At 60.0% G+C, this 17,668-nt stretch overlaps 1 protein-coding gene across 1 annotated transcript; it reads right to left on the bottom strand.

Annotated features, from left to right (window-relative positions):
• Positions 1-3,484: 3,484 nt before the first annotated feature.
• AQP1 (aquaporin 1 (Colton blood group)) lies at positions 3,485-14,551 on the bottom strand. The gene is made up of 4 exons (XM_090287050.1): positions 14,081-14,551; positions 4,996-5,160; positions 4,660-4,740; positions 3,485-3,884 (listed from the first exon to the last, which is right to left on the bottom strand). Exons 1-4 carry the CDS (start codon positions 14,468-14,470, stop codon positions 3,705-3,707), a joined length of 816 nt encoding a protein of 271 aa, XP_090143176.1. The 5' UTR covers positions 14,471-14,551; the 3' UTR covers positions 3,485-3,704.
• Between the last annotated feature and the right edge of the window lie 3,117 nt (positions 14,552-17,668).

The raw sequence follows: 17,668 nt of genomic DNA on the forward strand, positions 1-17,668 counted from the left end.
AACTCCATTTTTGGAGCAAGGCAGAGCAAGTTCAAACCCCAGTTCTGCTACCCACCTGCTGTGTGGCCTTAGGCAAATCATTTCCTCTTCTGGAGCCTCAGCATCCTCTGTGTGAGACAATCACCTTCTCCCAGGGATGCCATAAAGATTAGAAAGACTGTAAGTGAAGCCCCAAGGAACTTCCTCGTAAATAGTAAGTTCTCATGCAATACCAGTTCCCCAACCTCTTTCTCTGACCCTGTCTCTTGACACTAGGATTCTAGAAGTTATCATTGAACAATCAATAAAAAAGATTCTGCCCTGGAATGGCCAGGGGTGGCCCAGGAATAGCAGCAGTGGACGTGAGGGGGGCCAGGGCCCATAGGAGGGTCTGAGAGGGCTTCGTGACTGGGAGATAGGGCAAGGTAAGAAAAGCCAAGTGGGGCGGTGAGAGGCAGCCTCAGCATGCCCTCACAGTTGGGCCTGGGTTGCTGCGGGCTAGCCCGCATCCTGTTCCCATGGTCGGGTGGTCTCCACTCCATGTACACCAGCCTGTCCTCAACCTGGGAGAGGCTGGGCAGTTTGAGCAGCTGACATAGCCCAGGTGCCACTCCCAGCAGCCCAGTGCCCGCTGGAGAGAGCAGTCATGTTCCGACAGCACTGACCCAGCCCCCTCGCCTGGCCCGGCTGCCCTGAATCACCGTCAGCCACAGTGTCCACCAGAGGGAAGAAGGAAGCTCGTGTCTCTTAGGAGGGTCGCTGGGCGGCCAGGACCTTCCCAGACTCCCCGTCCCTGCCCAGCCCACATCTGTGGCGACACCTGCCTTTGCGTGGCCTAGGGTATCAGAAGGTCGAAGGTTCTAGGGCCTCCCAGACTCCAGGCTGCCTGGAAAGTGCAAGCTTGCCTGCTGGAAGAGGACCCGTCCCCTATCAGGGGCACTCATTTGTCCCAACACAGCTGTCCCTGCTTGGAGAAACTAGCCCTTAGTGTGTGCACACGTGGGGCTCTCAGGGTTCTGGGTCCGAGTGTCAGCTTGACATAGACATTGGTCTGGGACTTCGGGGCGCTCCCCGAGTACCCACCTCCCTCTGCTGACTGAGGACCCACATACCTGCCATGCCTCCACCCCCGCAACTATGGAGGGAAGTGACCAAGTGAGGAGCAGTTGTGTGAGTTCAAGACACCTAGGGAGTGGGGGGCAGGGTCTTTTTCATCCCACACTGGCCTTGGGACAACGCAGGGACAGGTTGGAAAGACAGGAGTAGACAGAGGGGTCCTTTCCCAGCTCCCTGTCACCCTCCAGGCAGAGGCCAGCCCACTCTGACCTCTCTTCCCTGACGAAAGCCACACACCCCTCCTGAGACAAGGCACATTCTCACTGAGCAGGCCCCTCTGCTCCACAGACGTCAGGCCTAACCGCGCCTCTGAGCTCCTGCGGGCCGTCCTTTACCGGACTGCTCAGTCTGGTGGGACCTCACTCACCTCGGGGTGTAAGCGTGCCGCCCCCATGGGACTGAGCCTGAGGCCTCAGTGCCCAGCAAAGCCGTGGGTGAAGGGACAGAAGGAAGGATGCCTGGCAGTCCCTGGTGCTTCCTGGATCCTGGCATGAGGAGGGCAGAGGGCTCATGGGGCTGTCACACTTCAGTCCCACTGTCCCCTTCCCTTCACAGGCCCAGTGTCCCTCAGACAGAATGCTGGGCTGGCGCTGCGTCCACCCCTGAAACAAGGGCTCCTGCAGCAGGAAGGCAGGCAGTGGCCCCCCTCAAACTGCATCCCGAGCAGTGGGCCCCAATCCCCTCCCAGACCAGAGGTCCTTTGGAGAAACGCAGTGACGAAAGAAAACTCCAGGAAGCCTGGGTGACCTTAAAAAGTCATTTTCCTTTATTTTCTTAGCATATAATGAAACTCCAATTCCAAAGAGACATATATACAGAGCAGACAGAAGCAGGGTCCTGGTATACAGCAGCAAGGACCGGGCAGGGAATGCAGGTCTGCCCCCTTCTCCCCGCCAGCACGACCCTCTGCCCCCCCCCCCCCCCCCGGGCCCCTGGCCATTTTCCAGGCAGAAACCAAGAAGCTGGGGATGAGAGGGGTCAATCCCATGGTCCAGGTAGTAGCCAGAGATGTGGCCTTGGCTGCTAGGCTTGACCAAATGGTGATCTAGCTGTGGGACCTTGGGCCTCAGTTTCCTTATCTGTTAAGTGGGCTAGAAAGGGGAAGAGAGTGTGCAGATGTTGCAGTGGGTCGGTGACTGTGGAGGGCTTCCTGCTTCTAGATATCTGGGTATTGTGTCTCAGTGTCTGTCACCACCGTGGCCCTGGGCACCGGGGGGGACCTGCTCTGGCCCTGGGGGATTGAGTGCTTGTGTAGAGAGTGGCCCTCAAAACAGACTCTGCGCTCTGAACTGGACTTGAGCTGCAGCCACGGCTCCTTCACCAGGTCTAGGCCGACTCTCCCCGCTCCAGGTAAGCGAGGCCAGGAGGCTGTGGCCTGGGTCGCACGGGGAGCCTGGGTGGGTCACCCAGCTGCCCTCAATGCTTCCATCCTGGAGCTCAGCAGTAAGGGGGACATCCGTTCCTCTTCCCCGCTCCGAATCAGCTGGCGACAGGGAAGTCCCCTGAGGATCCAGCAACGGTATCTCCTTCTATGGGCTGAGTCGCATCACGGTCATCTGTTTCCAGACTTCGGATAACAACCTGTCCCTTAATAACCACCCACACGCCTGTGTGACAGGGACCTGTGTCTACTCTGGCAGGAGGAAGTGGAGAAGTGAATGATGGTCAAGATGATATAGTGAGAGGGGGAAAAGACCAGCTCAAACTCAGCGAGGAAACGTGGGCATTCCTCCTTTGACCTCTGAACAGCCCTTTGTTCGGCGGCAGCAGACCCTGCCTGGCGAGGCCAGTGCAAAGGGAGACCCCAATGGCTGGACTATCTGTCGCTCACTGCTTTGAAAGGCATGTGCCTGTGCACACGTGTTCCCTAGCTGCACGGCTCCAGCTGTGTACTTGGGGAAAGAACGCAGCGCCCGTGGCAGAGACAGTGCTGACCCAGACTCCATCTTCCAGAACCTGCGGTGTTTCTCCATGTACAGAATCCTGGGGAGGCGCCTCGGGCCCATAGAGCGCTCCTTGTTCCTGCCTTTACAGCCCCCCAACCCCGCCAAGATAGGGACCACCCAAGGTTTTGCAGTACATCCAAAGGAGGGCCCTGGAAGCAAACCAAACTGTGCAGATCAACCTCGTCACCCTTGCTCCTAACATGGGCCCTCCTGCGGTCTCAACGCACCCTAGGGGGCAAACTGCACGGTACAAGAAAGGGCCACTCCCGGAGGCACAAAACTGATAGTGGGGCTCCGGGCACCCCGCGGCAGGTGGGTTGGTGAGCTGCGTTGGGAGGAGGGGGACTTTCTGGCACACCTCCTGTCACACTCTGAGGGGGCAACTTGGCAAAGTGGGTCCCTCTCTTCCACCTCCTCGGTGACTTCAAGGCAGTGGGTGAGTATTAAGTCTCGGTCTCCAGGAAGCCCCGAGGACAGGAAAGAGAGAAAGAGAAAGAAAGTGACAGCAACAGCCCCAAATCAGGCTTGGCCGCGCAAGTCCCCCGGACCTGTGGGGAGCGACTTTGGCCAGCTTGTCAGAGTGTCTACAATACAGATTTCACCCCTCCCGCCCGCCGCCCGCCCCAGCCCTGCCCCCCACGTGGATGCCCGGGCCAGGCCCCTCTATTTGGGCTTCATCTCCACCCTGGAGTTGAGGTCGTCACCATCCAGGTCGTACTCCTCCACCTGGCCGCTGGTGCACACCTTCAGGCGGTCTGTGAGGTCGCTGCTACGCGGGGCCAGGATGAAGTCATAGATGAGCACAGCCAGGGCGGCCCCGATGAAGGGTCCCACCCAGAAAATCTAGGAACAGAGCAGGCGTGCTCAGAGGCTGTCTGGCCCCGCCTTCAAGGGTCCGCTGAGACACTCTCCCTGAGCCCACCGGCCCACCACCCTGCTAAATGGGGTCTCTCCCGCCTGGGGCTGGGATGGAGACGGGCAGTGTTGCACCCCATCATCCTGATTCCAGGGCCTCCCCACCACTGGCCCAAGCTGAGACTGCTAGGCTCTGTGTGGCCCAGCTCAGCATGCCGGCCACGGTCAGACCAGCCAGCCCCTTCTTGAGGGTGCCCACTGCCCTGCCCCGGCTCTGGAAGGCCACAGAGAGTCTAGTTTGGTAAAGGGCTGACCTGGAACAGAAACACCACAAAGAAGAGCAGCTAAATCCATGGAGTGATGACTCCATCCTGCACTCAGCTTACAGGTGGTGAGGCGGACTGCCCTCCCAGCAGCCTGGGAAGTAGGTTGCTGCCACCCACCCCACCTTCACAGCTCGGGGAATGGGCACGGAGAGGGGCCAGCAGCCTGCCCAAGTTCATGCTCATCTGGGAAGGGGCAGAGCCCAGATTCAGGCCTCGCTCTCAGCAGTGCTGCTGGGTTGACCTGAGGTAGGTCTGAGCTGGGAAAGGACGCCCAGCCCACGCTGTTCCAGGCCTGGCCCCGCCAGCCCCTTCTTCTCAGGTCAGGTCCCGAGTTCCTGGCTGCCTCCCAGAGCCTCTGTGATGGCAGATGCCAGACGATAGGAGCATGGGCACCAAAGCCTCCCGCCCACCTCCACCGGCAGCCCTTCTATCCTTACCCAGTGGTCCTTGAAGTTGTGACTGATCACTGCTGAGCCGAAGGACCGAGCAGGGTTAATACTGCAGCCAGTATAGTCAATCTGCGAAGGGAAGGGAGCAGAGGGAGGGCAGAGAGAGAAGGGGGGTGCCAGGAAGATGGTCAGGAGGTCCCTGGGCCTCCCTGTCATGGGCAGGACCTGACTCCCTGCCCCAGGCCCAAAGAGCTAATTGTCCCCCATGGAATGAGCCCAGTTGGGGGGTCCCTTCCACTGCCCATGACAGAGCACCCTGACAGCCCCTGCCTGGCCCTGCCCTCTCCACCCCTGCCCCCCATCCCGGGAAGGCCCCCTACTCACCGCCAACAGATGTCCCAGGGCCACAGAGAGGCCTATGGCAAGAGGGGCCGAGCCCCCAAGGTCACGGCGCCTCCGGTCGGTAGTGGCCAGCACGCACAGCACCAGCTGCAGGGTGGCGATGATCTCAATGCCCAGGCCCTGGCCCGAGTTCACGCCAGAGGCCAGCTGGAGGGGACAAGAACAGTGGGGCCAGGTGAGCAGGGCAGATGGGGACTGTGTTGGGGCCCCCCAGCACCAAGGGCCAGACCCTCGGTGCCCTCAGAGCATGCGCATGAGGCCCTGCCCAGGCACACACAGCTGGTGGTAGACATCAGGACCTGTCCCCTGTCATACCTGTTGAGGAAGCACCAGCTGGGCCCCTGGTACCTGCCTAGACCTCGTGATGCTCTGCCCAGAGGCCGGAGAGGCCTGGCGTGGGGTTGGAGGTGGGCGGGGGTGGGGGAGCATTTCTGCATCAGCTGCATCTAGTCCAGAGCCGGTGGGGACCCAGGCCACAGGTGAGGGGCAAGGCCCAGGCATGGGAGCAGATGGTCAGGGACACTCAGGGACAGTCACAGGAGAGAAATAAATGGGTGGGATGGCCTGGCTGCAGACATTGCTTTTTATCTCCGAAGTCCAGAACATTCTACCCCATCCCTGGCTGCATCAAAAACTCTCAAGGCTGGGGTCCCCCTCAGTTAGTTGGCCCAGGCCCTCTGTCCCTCTCCCCTCCGTGCCTGTCTCCCTTGCTGCCCCAGCCTTGGTTCCTTCCCCACCTCTGTCTGTCTTTCCCCATCCAGTCTCTCTCCTATTTCTTCTTGGCCAGGGCCCTCCCTGGCTGCCACCTCCCTCTCCCTCCTGGCCCGGCCCCCTCCCTCTCTCTGGCCACACAGGCCCCACCACCACCGCCTGCTGTCCCTTGCTCCTGGACCACTTTTAGTAACATGACTCATGGAAAAGGAAGGGGATAGGAGCCACTGCGAAGTTACCAGAGTCCCCCCAACCCCGCGCAGCTGCACCAGGAAGACCCCTCCCAGGGAGCCCCTGTGCCTCTCCACGTGGAGGTCCCAAGGGCCACCTGTGCCCACACACGGGAGCTGGGGCACATCAGCCCAGGCCCACTCACAGAGATGCCCAGATGTGACTGCCTAGGCTGCCTTCCCCCGGGCAGGTGTGTCCAAATAAGCAGAAACGTGAGGTCTACTCCTGAAGGTAGGAGGGTGTCTCCAAGGTAATCAAGCATTTTGCAAAATCCTAGGTGGGGGCACCCCTCCACCCTGCAGAAGTTTTTTCAGCCTCACGGTGAGGGCGTCTTACGAGAACAATTCTCTTCCCGCCTTTGTCTGCAGCCCTGGGTCACAGCGAGGTGACTCAGGCCCCTGGGCCTCAGCGCATCCAGCCCTCTGGGCCACGCCCACTTTCCCCACCCCAGATGCTCAGGCCCCGGCACTCCAATTCGCCCATGGCCCTGGCCTTCTCTGGCCCTCAGTTTCCCCACCAATGAAATAGATCAAAGGCAATTGGGCTGTCCCAGGGCATTGGAAAAGGGCGCAGGGGCAAGAGGGATCAGAAGAGCTGTGGCTTTGTTCTGGTTCTTTTTTATCTTACCCCAGGATGGAGGGACAGGCCGAGGGGAGGGGCCCTGCTGCGCAGGGGTGTGGAGATAGGAGTGAGGCCTGCCAGGCGCTGAAACAGGCTCTGGGGATGCAGGCCTGGTGTGGCTGGCTGCTTGTACCAATGCCCGTGACACTCATACCTGCCACCACCCTCCGCGTCTGAGCATGAGGGGAGAAGCTCAGGGCTCCTCCCCCTGCCTCTCATCTGCTCTCCAGGGCCAGCCTAATTGCTAGCTGGCGTGGGTCCTGAAACCAGCCCTTCCATGCAGATTAATGGAGCCATTGCTCTAAGTGGCTCCTGGCTTCATACTCCCTCACCCCCACCCACCCCTCTCACAAGTGTGGCCTTGATGAGCTCATCTCGGCCCCTCCACCCTGCCCCGCCAATTCTTACTACAGGTCTGAGCATCCCAGGCCCTGCTCCCCAAAGGCACTGCTTTTCATGCCAAGTGAGCAGGGGCGGAGGGCTGGAGCTTGTGCCATGCCCAGCACTCTTGTTCCACAGGATTGGGCCATCTCCAGGATTTCCCTTCCTGACTGCCCAGGAACCTTCCTCTTCTAAAACCCATTACTGCCACCACCATCAGGAAGCCTCCCCTGATTTCTTCACTGTCTACTGATTACCTCTCCTTGGACTTGGACTGCCAATGCCCTGGTGTTATTTACATCTGGGAAAATGTGACAATTCAGAATTGGAAGGGGTAGTTAAAGGTCCATTGAAACTTGATGTCCAGAAAAGAGCAGGGAAAAACTCAGAACAGATGTTACTCTTTACAACCCATTAAATTTGAAACAATTAATAGGAGGGCCACTCGCAGTTGTGGTCACTTGTTATTGAAAAAAGAACATACATTTGCACCTCCCCAGGTAGTTTTGCCCAGACCAGGTCTGATATCTCACTGAGGAAGGCCGCCAAAAAAAGTAAGCATCAGTTTTGCAACTGCACGTATAAACAACGGAATAATCCACATGTTTAACCAAAAGCACCTGAAAGACACAAGCTTGCATACCAAGCCCGCTGACAACAACTCTCCCGGCGCATTCAGACCCCACCAGCTCCAAGAAGCCTTCCCAGGTGCCTGGCTGGGATTAGCTTCTGCTATTACCCTCTGCCCCCATGCCCTCACAGAACCACTGAAGCTCTTGTAGAGAAGCAACCCCCCTGCTTCCTATGGGGGTGCTCAACCTGCCTGGCCTGAGAGCCTGGTGAGGACAGGGCGGAGAGATCTTCCCATCTCCCTGACCAGACCTTGGGATGGACACTTGCCGTGTGGTTACCAAAGTGGTGGAGGATGCTAATTACCAGGAACTGCCTGCCGCCCCTTCGGGAGGCAGCCTGGATCCAGGAAAGCTCTCTGGACCCAGGGATGGTTTACTTGCTTTCTAGCTGGGAGACCATAGGGCAGTCATTAGTCTCTGCGGTCCTTGCGGGGCAGCAGGTATAGGGGCTCAGTGAGATGGTAGGTGAGGAGGCTGAGGCTCAGGGGGGAGACAGTGAAGCCTCCAGGATCCTTGCCCTGGGGCCTGTGCCTCCCATGCACGGGCCAAGTCTCTGGCTACCCACAGGCCCAGCCAAGGGACCTGGCTGTTCCCAGCTTGGACTGGGGAGCTGGCAGAAGATGGCTCTTTAGCTGCCAGGGTATCCTGGCTCCAGAGTGGCACAGGCCTGACCTCTTCAGGCAAAACAACAACAACAACAAGAAAAAACACTTAAACCCTCTTTGCTGCCCATGAGCAGACTGACCAAGGTAACTTCCAAGTCCCACGGCACCCCGCTTGGCCTGGGTACCCTGGTGCCCCACCCTTGGGGGCCTCCGGAGCCAGGCCTGCCTGAGGCTCTGAGCATCTTCTCTTGAAGAACAGGGAATGGGAGAGAGTGAGACCTGCCCTGCCCACCCACTGCCTCCAAGACTCAGCACTCACAGTGGGGGGCCTTGAAGGGTCCCTGTGTCACCCCTCAGTGGGCATTCATGTGTGCACATGCCTCTGGGTACCCACAGTTTTGTGCACTTGTGTGTCTTTGTAGGTCTGTGCCTGCAGTATCCACATATGGTGTCTATATGTGGCCAGGTGTGACTCTCCTTTTCTTTTTCATCAAGAGATATATTACCCAATAATTAAGTGGCAAGCTTGCCCCAAAGCTAGAAACACTCTCAACCTTTATGCATGAAAAAATATAGCCTAAAAATAAATGATGCAAAAATTGACAGAATTTCAAGAATATGGATAAGCCGCAGCCAGAGGGAGACTGTAATGTCCCTCTCTTAGAAACTGATGGAATAAAGCATTCAAAAGATAAATCACACAGATGGGGAGGATTGGAACCACATGACTAAGAGGCTTGGTTTAAGGAAAACATGTAAAACTCTGCACCCCCTAATTTGAGAGCATACACTCCTTTTCAGCCCACGTGCGCCATTCCGACAAACCGGCTGCGCACGGGCCTGTGCGTCTGGCTCACTCCGAGAACCCCAACCACGAGCGTCCTGGCTCTCCCTGGGCTCTGGGCATGGGGGGCAGTCTCTGTGCAGCAGGCAGCCCTGGACGGCCGTGCTGGCACTTCTGAGTGTGTCACCATGTGTGTGCCTGGGTGTCATACACCCACACAAAGGTGCCGCTGCTGGCTGGGGAGGGGGTAGGAGATGGGAAGGAGGCCCCTGAAGTGAGAGAGAGCAGGTCTCAAAAGCCATTTATTTGCTCCCAGAAGCCATTTTTCTTCTTCCTGACAAGAAACAATACACAAAGCAATGGCTTCCTCCTGCCTCCCTCCCTCCTTTCCTCACTCCCAGGCAGCCCCTGCCCTGCCACCAGGGGAAGGAAGAGGCTCCAACAAGGAGCCCCCACGCCACCCTCCTGGGCCCCCAAGGCCTGAGTGGAAGCCCCCAGACCTGAGGCTTGCCCCACAGCCCCGTGTGTGTGCCCCCATGCCATACATACTGGTGGGTGAGTGTGAGCTTAAACATGTCTAATTCGGAGAATGGGGGCCTTGGCTCTGAGTCTAGCCCAGAGAGTCTCTAAGATTCCTCCCTTGCAGATGTGGACCCCTGCCTCCCAGACCCACGGCCACCCTCCCAGTCAGCATCCAGAAACCCGAGAGGGGGTCCCCTCCCCCTCCCGCTGGGCCGTCTGAACTGCTGTCTGCACACGGTACCCAGCCTGTTACATGCCCTGCCACCCACCAACCTGCTTCATTGCGCATGGCCACGTGCCCCAGAGCAGCTGGCTGTCCCACGGATTCTCCTTGCACACCCTTCTTTATGGGGAGCTCACTGGCTTGGAGGCAGCCTCTTCCCAATTGAAAAAAAATTCCTTTCTTACTCTGAGCGGATAGCAGCCCTGGCGTTGGATTTCAGACACTCAAAGGAACTGCTCAGTTTCCGGGCTCTTCTCCCATCTTTTGAGTTGGGGTTTTCAGCCTCAGGGTGTGCTTACCTCACAGGGCAGCACTGTAGGCAAGGAGTCCCTCTGGTTCCTAGGGATAGGTCGTGGCTGAGGGGACCCTGGCCAGGACAGCATTGTCCTGCCCACAGCCGCAGGTGTGCATGCTCAACCCCAGCCATGGGTTCTTCCCAAGGGCGGGCACCAAGACTGACCCCCAGGGAGGCTCCACCTGTAAGAATGGAGGGCTTCCTGTGCCCCCAGGAAAGGATTCCTGAGCCAGTCCCCAAGAGGCGGGTGGCGGGTGGCATGTCTGAGCTGCCCGGGGAGAGCTCCACTGGGTGGATGCTGAAGGAACACCCTCTGGGTGGGGCCCTCAAGAGAGGGTGGGGAGCACTGTCCAGGCTGGAGCTCAGGTTGGGGAGGCCTATGAGGCTATTGCGTCTAGGCGGGACAGGGGCACTGTGGCCTCAGTGAGCCCCTCAGACCAAGGCACCCCGCTCAGAGCGGCGCCCCTTCCCTGGGCCTTCCCCGAGGCGAGCCCCGTGAGAGCCAGGTGTGGAGGCAGGCAGATCAGGGGCTGCTCTAACGGGGTAAACAGCCTCAGAAGTTTCCGTGGAGAGGGAGTCTCCACCGCAAAGGTCCTGCCTCTCTGTGGGCCCTCCCCCCATCTGGTCCTGCCTGGAACCAGTAATTATAGGTCCCAGCAGTGGCACCACCCAGCCCCAGCCCCAGCCCCCTCCCTGGGCAGGCCTGGCTGGACAGGGTCCTTGGGAAATTCTGGCTTCCCTTGCCCCAGCCCACCCCCAACTCTGGAGGAGGCAGGAGTGGTCCCCAATCCTGGATGAAGTGGTGGCCCGGGACCCTCCCACTCTGTGATTGGTGAACTGAGGCCCAGGAAACTGAGGAAGGGGCAAGTTTAGGGCTGAGGTCAGGCCTCTGATGCAGCAAGTACAGGCAGTCAGGCCCAGAATCGGCAGGGCTGAGACAAGATCCCCCAAAAGGAGAGGTCTGTTCTCTGCCTGAGCCTCCTTAGGGGCTGAATTCACAGGCTCTGGGACAGCCAGGAATCTAGTTCCCTCTAGGACACAGACACTGGCCTGGATCTGGAGCCCTCATCATCCTCCAGGATCCCCACCTCCCAGCATGACCCCAGTCTGGCCACAGCCCACAAGTCCCAGGCCGTGACCTCCCACTGATCCCTAGTCTGTGCCTGAAAAGTCCTTCCCTAGCAGTCTCTGCATTCGGCCTCATGTGGCACCTCCTCCCTGAAGCCTTCCTGGCCCTCACCTCCCCTTAAGGTCAGAAGTTCCCTGGCCACCCTGACACCTCTTATCACACCTGCCTCCTGCCGCATATCGAGGGCAGCTGTGCACAGGGCTTATCTCGCCCAGACTGCAGGCTTCCCGGGGAAGGGAACCAGCTGCCTCAGCCTGCCCTAAGCCTGCAGCAGCCCAGGCCCCATGTGCAGGGAGCCTGGGTGAGAGAGCAGAGAGGGGTAGAGTCACAAGAACAGGGACCGGTCAGGACTTCTGGGTTCACAGACAAGCAGCTTCCACAGCGCAGAGCCTAGCCACGCCCCACTGTGTCCCCATTTCATAGATGGAAACTAGGGCCACACAGGCAAGGTCACTTGCATGAAGCTCCACAGGGTGCCAGTGGCTGAGCTCTGGCAGGAGCAAGCTGGGACACCAACCCGGCCCCTGAGCTTCTCACCTTGGCTGAAACTGGGGTTTGGCTCTTAGAACCAGCCAGGAATTCTGCGGGCTTGTCAGAGGCCCATGATCTCTCCAGGGCGTACCCTGAGGCCTGACTCAGTGAGGAGAAAGTTCTCCCCGCCGGGGCCCTGGGGGACACCCCTTGACTCACACCAACCACTTCCTGCTGCATCTGTCCCTATTTTCCTTGGAAATCTCCATGCCAACGATGGGCTCCATGCAGGCTTGGTTCAGGGTGGGGCCCGGGGCCCAAGGGGAGCCGCCCCCAGGGCCTAGAGGAGAGAGTAAGGCACCTGCTGGGTAGCCTGGTCTCTGTCCCTTTTGAGGCCCTGAGGGTTCAGTGTCTGACAGGAGCCCTTGGCGGGTGGGGGACACTCTGCGTCTGGCTGTCAGACTTGCATCACATGGACAGAGCAGTGCCTGGGCGCCCCCAACAGTGCTCGGTGCACTTATGGTCAGCATGGTCCCTCTGGGGCCTCTTATCCAAACCCGCTGGGGAGGGTGATAAACTCAAGCCCACAAGGTGAGCTTGCTCAAAGTATGGGTATGGCCAAGAGCTACCAAGACACCTGGGTCCCCTTGTGGGGCCTCAGGGTCCTCAGCTCCAAGGGAACAAGGACCTGCCCCCCAGCACAGGGCTGGCCCCCAAACTAGGCTGGTCCTTTCTTCTCCCCATCTGCAACCTGCCCAGCCTAGGTATTGGGGTGACTGGAACATGGAGCCCAAAGAGGGGAAGAGACAGGGCGTGGCCAGATCAGGACGGCACAGAAGGTACACCTGCTCGGGCTGGGATGCCCCTGTCGGGAGAGGACCGAGTGTGTCAGCAGAGGCCTGTCCTGCCTTTGGCTGCAGAGGGAGGGTCAAGGGGGCGCTGAAAGCCTGGGGAGACATAGGGCCCCCCGCCCCAGGACCTTCTCCACAGCCCCTCATGCCCAGCTGAGCTCCAATGTGAACCTGACCTTACCCGGAGGGCACTCCCTGAGGTCGCCTGGCTCTGTCTCCACTGGAGAGACTGAGGCCGGGCGGGATGTGGCCCTTACACCCACCACGGCGAGTCTTCCCCGACTAAAGTCTAAACTCCAGCCTGCGGGGCTAATCTTTAATCTGGGGCTGAGCAGCGGTGACCTCCGCGGAGGGCTGGGTGAGGTGTCACTGTGACACAAGACGTGCTAATCCCCCCATGGCAGGGGACCTCCCCGCGCCAGGACCTGAACTTTGGCTGGGAAGCTCCCTCACTGTCCCCACACCCACCTGCCCTGCCCAGGGCCCTGCCAGCCTCTGCTCTCCAGTCCCGATTCCTCCCCTCTGCTCCTTGGTCTCTCTCCCTCCCTGGCACCCCCTCAGGTGCTCTGTGACATCCTTCAAGCCTTCTTCAGCCTCTCAGGCCAGATCTCCCCCTGCTGTGGCCCAAGCCAGGTCTGAGTGTGCACTTGGCTCGAGGTCTGGAAAAGCCTGGGTCTGGGACAGCAGGCAACGGCGGCCAACGGCCAATTAGCTGTGCTAAGCGGCGCGCGAGGAATTCTTTTCAGCAGCTGCCACCCAGTTACCAACATCTGCTTATCGTTTGTGCCCCCAGCCCAGGCCCCATTCAAGCCAGGAGAGTAGGGACAGGCGGGGACCCGCTCACCCCCATGCAGGCTCACACGGCAGCACGAACACGCTCGAAGGCGCGCTTACAGCAACAGACGCCCCCGGGGAGTCACGGGAGGCGCAGACCCACGCTGGCGCCCATGTGCATCGCCCGTTCACACACACAAACACACGTGTCCCACCTTCCCGTGCCCAGCGACCCTGAGTGCAGCCCAGACGGGAGGCAAGTGTCCCGCCCTGGTACACACTGTAATCCAGGAAAACCACCTGCAAACAGCCCAGGACGTGTCTGATTCCTGGGGCCCGAGGAGCAGGAGGGGATTTTTCCTTGAAGGCAGTTTGTTTGGGGACCTGTGTGAATGTGGGGGCTCCCTGGAGGTCACTGGGCCCCCCACACGCAGGAGTCCTGCCCACACACTTGCAGACCTGTCTGCCAGGCACCTGGTTTAGGGGCCAGGGGTAGGATTAGAGCTTCCCCAGGGTCTGGGCTGCAGGAGGAGGGAACTGAGAGAAGCCAGAAACTACAGGTGAGAGGTGAGGACTTGCTGGCCCGAACGGCACTGCCTCTGGGGCTTTAGCCCCCATCACAGATGCCCTCGGGGGATATGGGCAAGCCTGTTATTCTCTGGGTCTCACCTCCCGCAGTGCCAGGCAGAACACAGACTCCACGGAGCCGCGTTCCAGCACCTCCCACCCCCACCACCACAGAACCCCCAGCAATCTCCTGTCCTCTCTGTTCCTCAGTGTCCCTATCTGTACAATGGGCGCAGGAGGAGACTGGTGCCGCCTCACCGCCCCACTCACCCCATTGAGGCCCAGCGAGTTGTCAGGCAGGGACGAGGTGATGCCCGAGAGGATGGCGGTGGCGACGATGGCCCCCACGCACTGGGCGATGATGTACATGATGGCCCGGAAGATGCTGATCTGGCAGCTGAGCAGCAGCCCCAGGGTGACGGCCGGGTTGAGGTGGGCACCGCTGATATGGCCCACGCTCTGGGCCAGTGTGGCGATGCTCAGCCCGAAGGCCAGTGACACCTTCACATTGTCCTGGACCCCGCCGGACGTCTGGTTGTTCTTCACCGGGTAATTGAAGCCCAGGGCGGTACCGATGCTGATGAAGATGAAGAGAGTCATGGCCAGAAACTCGGCCACCACTGCCCTCCAGAAGAGCTTCTTCTTGAACTCGCTGGCCATGCTGGCAGGGGGCTAGGCTGGAGACCGCTGCCTGGTGCTGGACTCCCTCTGAGAGCTGAGCCACAGCCCGGGCTGGGCCTATTTATAGGGCCCCTGCGGGGAGGGGTGGGGGGGAGCACAAAGAGAGGAAGGCCTCTCCTTGCTGCTGGCCCGCCCCACACCGCACGGGCCTCCTCTCAGCGATGGATGCAGACACAGTTCTGCTGTTGGCCTGCCAACTTTTTTCCCTTCCTCCTCTCCCCCCTCCCTCCCTCCGCCTTCAGCCCAGCCCAGCCAGAGGAGGCAGGCAGAAGGCAGCCACTGCTCCAATAGGCTTTCGGAAATTCCTCTAAGTTGGCCCCACTCAGGGAGACAGAGAAATCCAGGTGTCCCTGCCCTGTGTGCAAAGCTTAGGGGGTGCCCAAGGACAGAGCCAGGCACTCCAGATGGGGTGGGGTGGGCGGGCTGGGTTTGGCGGGTGGACATTGCCCTCCCTGGTTAGTCTGGAGTCCATGGGTCCAGGGATCCAGAGGGGCAGTCTGGACTGCCACTGGATGTCACTTCAGGGATGTCCCAGAGCCCCCACGCACACTGGCCAGGCCTCGGTCGATGGGGACATGGAGCCAGCAGGAGTCACAGAGAGCTTATCTGTGGACCCCTTCCACTCTGTGGCCAAGGGTAGGCCTGAGCGCGGTGGGATTTTGGGAAGCCCTCGCTCTGGGTGGCCTCAAGTTTCTGGAGGAATTCGAATCAATGGTTCAGGGACTGGTGGGGAAAGACAAGGGCTGTGTAGGTCTTCCTCCTCAAAGGCGGTCACACTGGCAGAACCACTGAGGAAACAGAGGCATGACAGCCCAACCTGGAGCTGGACGGCCAGGAGGGACAGGGGAGAGAGAGGACGGGAGGACACTCACCGACTGGGAAGGGAAGGGGTGGGGACGCGGACCGGCAGGGAGGGGGACAGACGGGGTAGGAGGGAAGTAGTGTCATCACAAGAATGGGCATGGAAGACAGGGGTCCCCAGGCCAAGACAGTGACACAGGCCAGCGCTGAGAAAGAAAAAGGAGGATGCACAGAGGGTGAGACCAGCTAAAAGAGGGGACACCCGGCTGGACCCAGAGCCAGAAGCGAAAAGGGGAAGATGGGTGAGGAGTGGGAAGGTAGGGGAAGAACCGGACAAGCTCCGCCCCCAGCAAGGGAGGGGAGGAAGAGATGCAGACCTTGCGGCAGCCCAGCCGGGTCCTGGGCAGCCCCGAGCAGAGGCCCAATGGCAGCCAATGAACTGAGCAAGACCCTGGATTCCTAGGCCCCGAGGCTGGTGGGGAACCCAGGGCCCAGTCTGCCGCCTGCTGCCCGTTAGTGTGTGGAAGGAGGAGCCAGGCGGAGCCCGAGCAGGGAGGCCAGGCCCAGGAGACAGGGGCCCTCCCTGGCCACGCCACCCTCCTCCTGCCTGCCCCACCACAGCCCTGCATGTGAGTGTTGGCTTCTCCCCATTCACACGTGGGAAACAGGCCTCGGGGAGGGGAAGGCCTTTCTCTGAGCTCTGCATGTACCAGGGCCAGGGCAGGGATGAGCAAGTGGGTCTTGCACCTCCTGTCCAGGCCCCCACCCCTGGCCACCCTCCTGCCCAGCCACAGTGCACACCAGGGCCACCCTGGCCCCAGCAATGAGCCACCAGGGGTCACCAGAGTGGAGGCCCACTGGGTGAGGTGGGGTGGGATGCTCGGTCTATCCCAATACACGTAAGCACCTGCAGTTCAGGATGGTGGACATGAGGCAGGAGTCAGCGTGGTGGCCAGTGGGTCCTGCCTGCTCAGAGAGACCCAGCAGCCGAGGTCAGAGGTAATCGGTGCCTTATTAACCATCTGAGAGGGAGAGAGCCAGCCCCACTGGGGCCACTTCCAGAACCTCCTCCACATCCGTCAGCCTTGGCGCTGGCTCAGCTCTCCGCAGCCTGGGAAGCTCCCTCTCGCCCTGCTCCCTGGCCCCAGGGCTCCCTCCACAGGCCTGAGATTCCCCCACACCCAGGCTTTGGAGAACGGCCCTGTTCCCCTCAGACCAGACCCGGGGGCAGGGCTGGGGTGCCCTGCAGCCAGGGTCTTCCAGAGCAGGACTGCCTCTCTTCAATGTCCTCGAAGGGACATGCCCTCCGTCCTCCTCCTTCCCTCTCAGCTTTCAGGTCCCGACAGGGCCACACCTGTCCCTGCCCTCTGATCGGTGCAGGGATGAGTTCTGATGCTGGCAGGCTCTGGGTCCCAGCCAGGGTGGGGCTTGAAGGTGGCAGGGAAGAGCAGGCGCCTGGTCCGCAGGGGCCCTGGACTCAGGCTGGGGCTCAGGCACAGCACAGCAGAGATAGACCCAGGAGCCTCAGGGGCCCGTGCATGTCCTGGGCTCTGTGACAGTGTCCATGGGCCAGGTCAGGATCTGTGCAGCTGAGGACACATGATGTGCCACCGCGCATGAGGGTGAGAGTCACCTGGGACCTACCAGAGAGCCTGTCATGTGCCCTGCGTGGTCCTGGGTATTGGGAGATGGCGATGGACCAGACAGCCCAGCTCCTGACCTCCTGAGGCTTGCATTCTAGTGAGGGAGCCGGCAGGCTCTCTGCAGACACCCTGGAGGGCACACATGTGACTATGGAGGACACACGTGTGTGTGCTTGGCAGAGGTCCATGTCCTGCGGGAGCAGGGTAGGAAACAGGGGACCCTGGGGTCATATTATAGGCAAAGCACTTTTGCCCAGGCAAATTAGGCACCCACCAATATCAGGATGATATATGAGGGTCCTCAGGCAACACCCCAGCCACCGCCTGCGTCTCCCACCCTCTTCCCCATGCCAACATGGTTTCTGCCTTAAGTGCCACCATTATGCTTCGTTCCCTTGGACGAAGGCACTGACATCTCCAGCCCACCTTATTCACCTGCCGTCTCCCATAATGCAAAGGGGCCTCTGTGGTCATGGCCTGACTGTTTCAAATGGAAAGGAGGAAGATTCCCTAGGGGAGCCCTAGACCTAGGAAGGCCCCAAACCCTTCCATCTCCTTCTCACTGGTCTCCCACAAATCTGAGCCCACCAGGGAAGGAAAGAAGAATGGAAACAGCATCTAGCCGATGGCCTGTCTTCACCATAGTCCAGGGAGGGTTGGGTGCTAAGTGATTTGACAGGGAATGGCAGAGATTGGATTGGAACTGAGGACCCCCTAATTCCAGAGCCCAAGT

This window comes from Furipterus horrens, unplaced genomic scaffold, assembly GCF_987537825.1.
Source record: "Furipterus horrens unplaced genomic scaffold, mFurHor1.1.pri manual_scaffold_9, whole genome shotgun sequence".
NCBI classification, from domain to species: Eukaryota; Metazoa; Chordata; class Mammalia; order Chiroptera; family Furipteridae; genus Furipterus; species Furipterus horrens.

What these genes read in the sequence shown, in the direction of transcription:
- AQP1 (XM_090287050.1), bottom strand. Translation starts at nt 14,470, where the DNA reads ATGGCCAGCGAGTTCAAGAAGAAGCTCTTCTGGAGGGCAGTGGTGGCC. An exon ending in ACTCGCTGGGCCTCAATGGG is followed by an intron (nt 5,161 to 14,080) that starts GTGAGTGGGGCG and finishes TGTCCCCTCCAG; the next exon opens with CTGGCCTCTGGCGTGAACTC. An exon ending in ACAACTTCAAGGACCACTGG is followed by an intron (nt 3,885 to 4,659) that starts GTAAGGATAGAA and finishes CTCTGTTCCTAG; the next exon opens with ATTTTCTGGGTGGGACCCTT.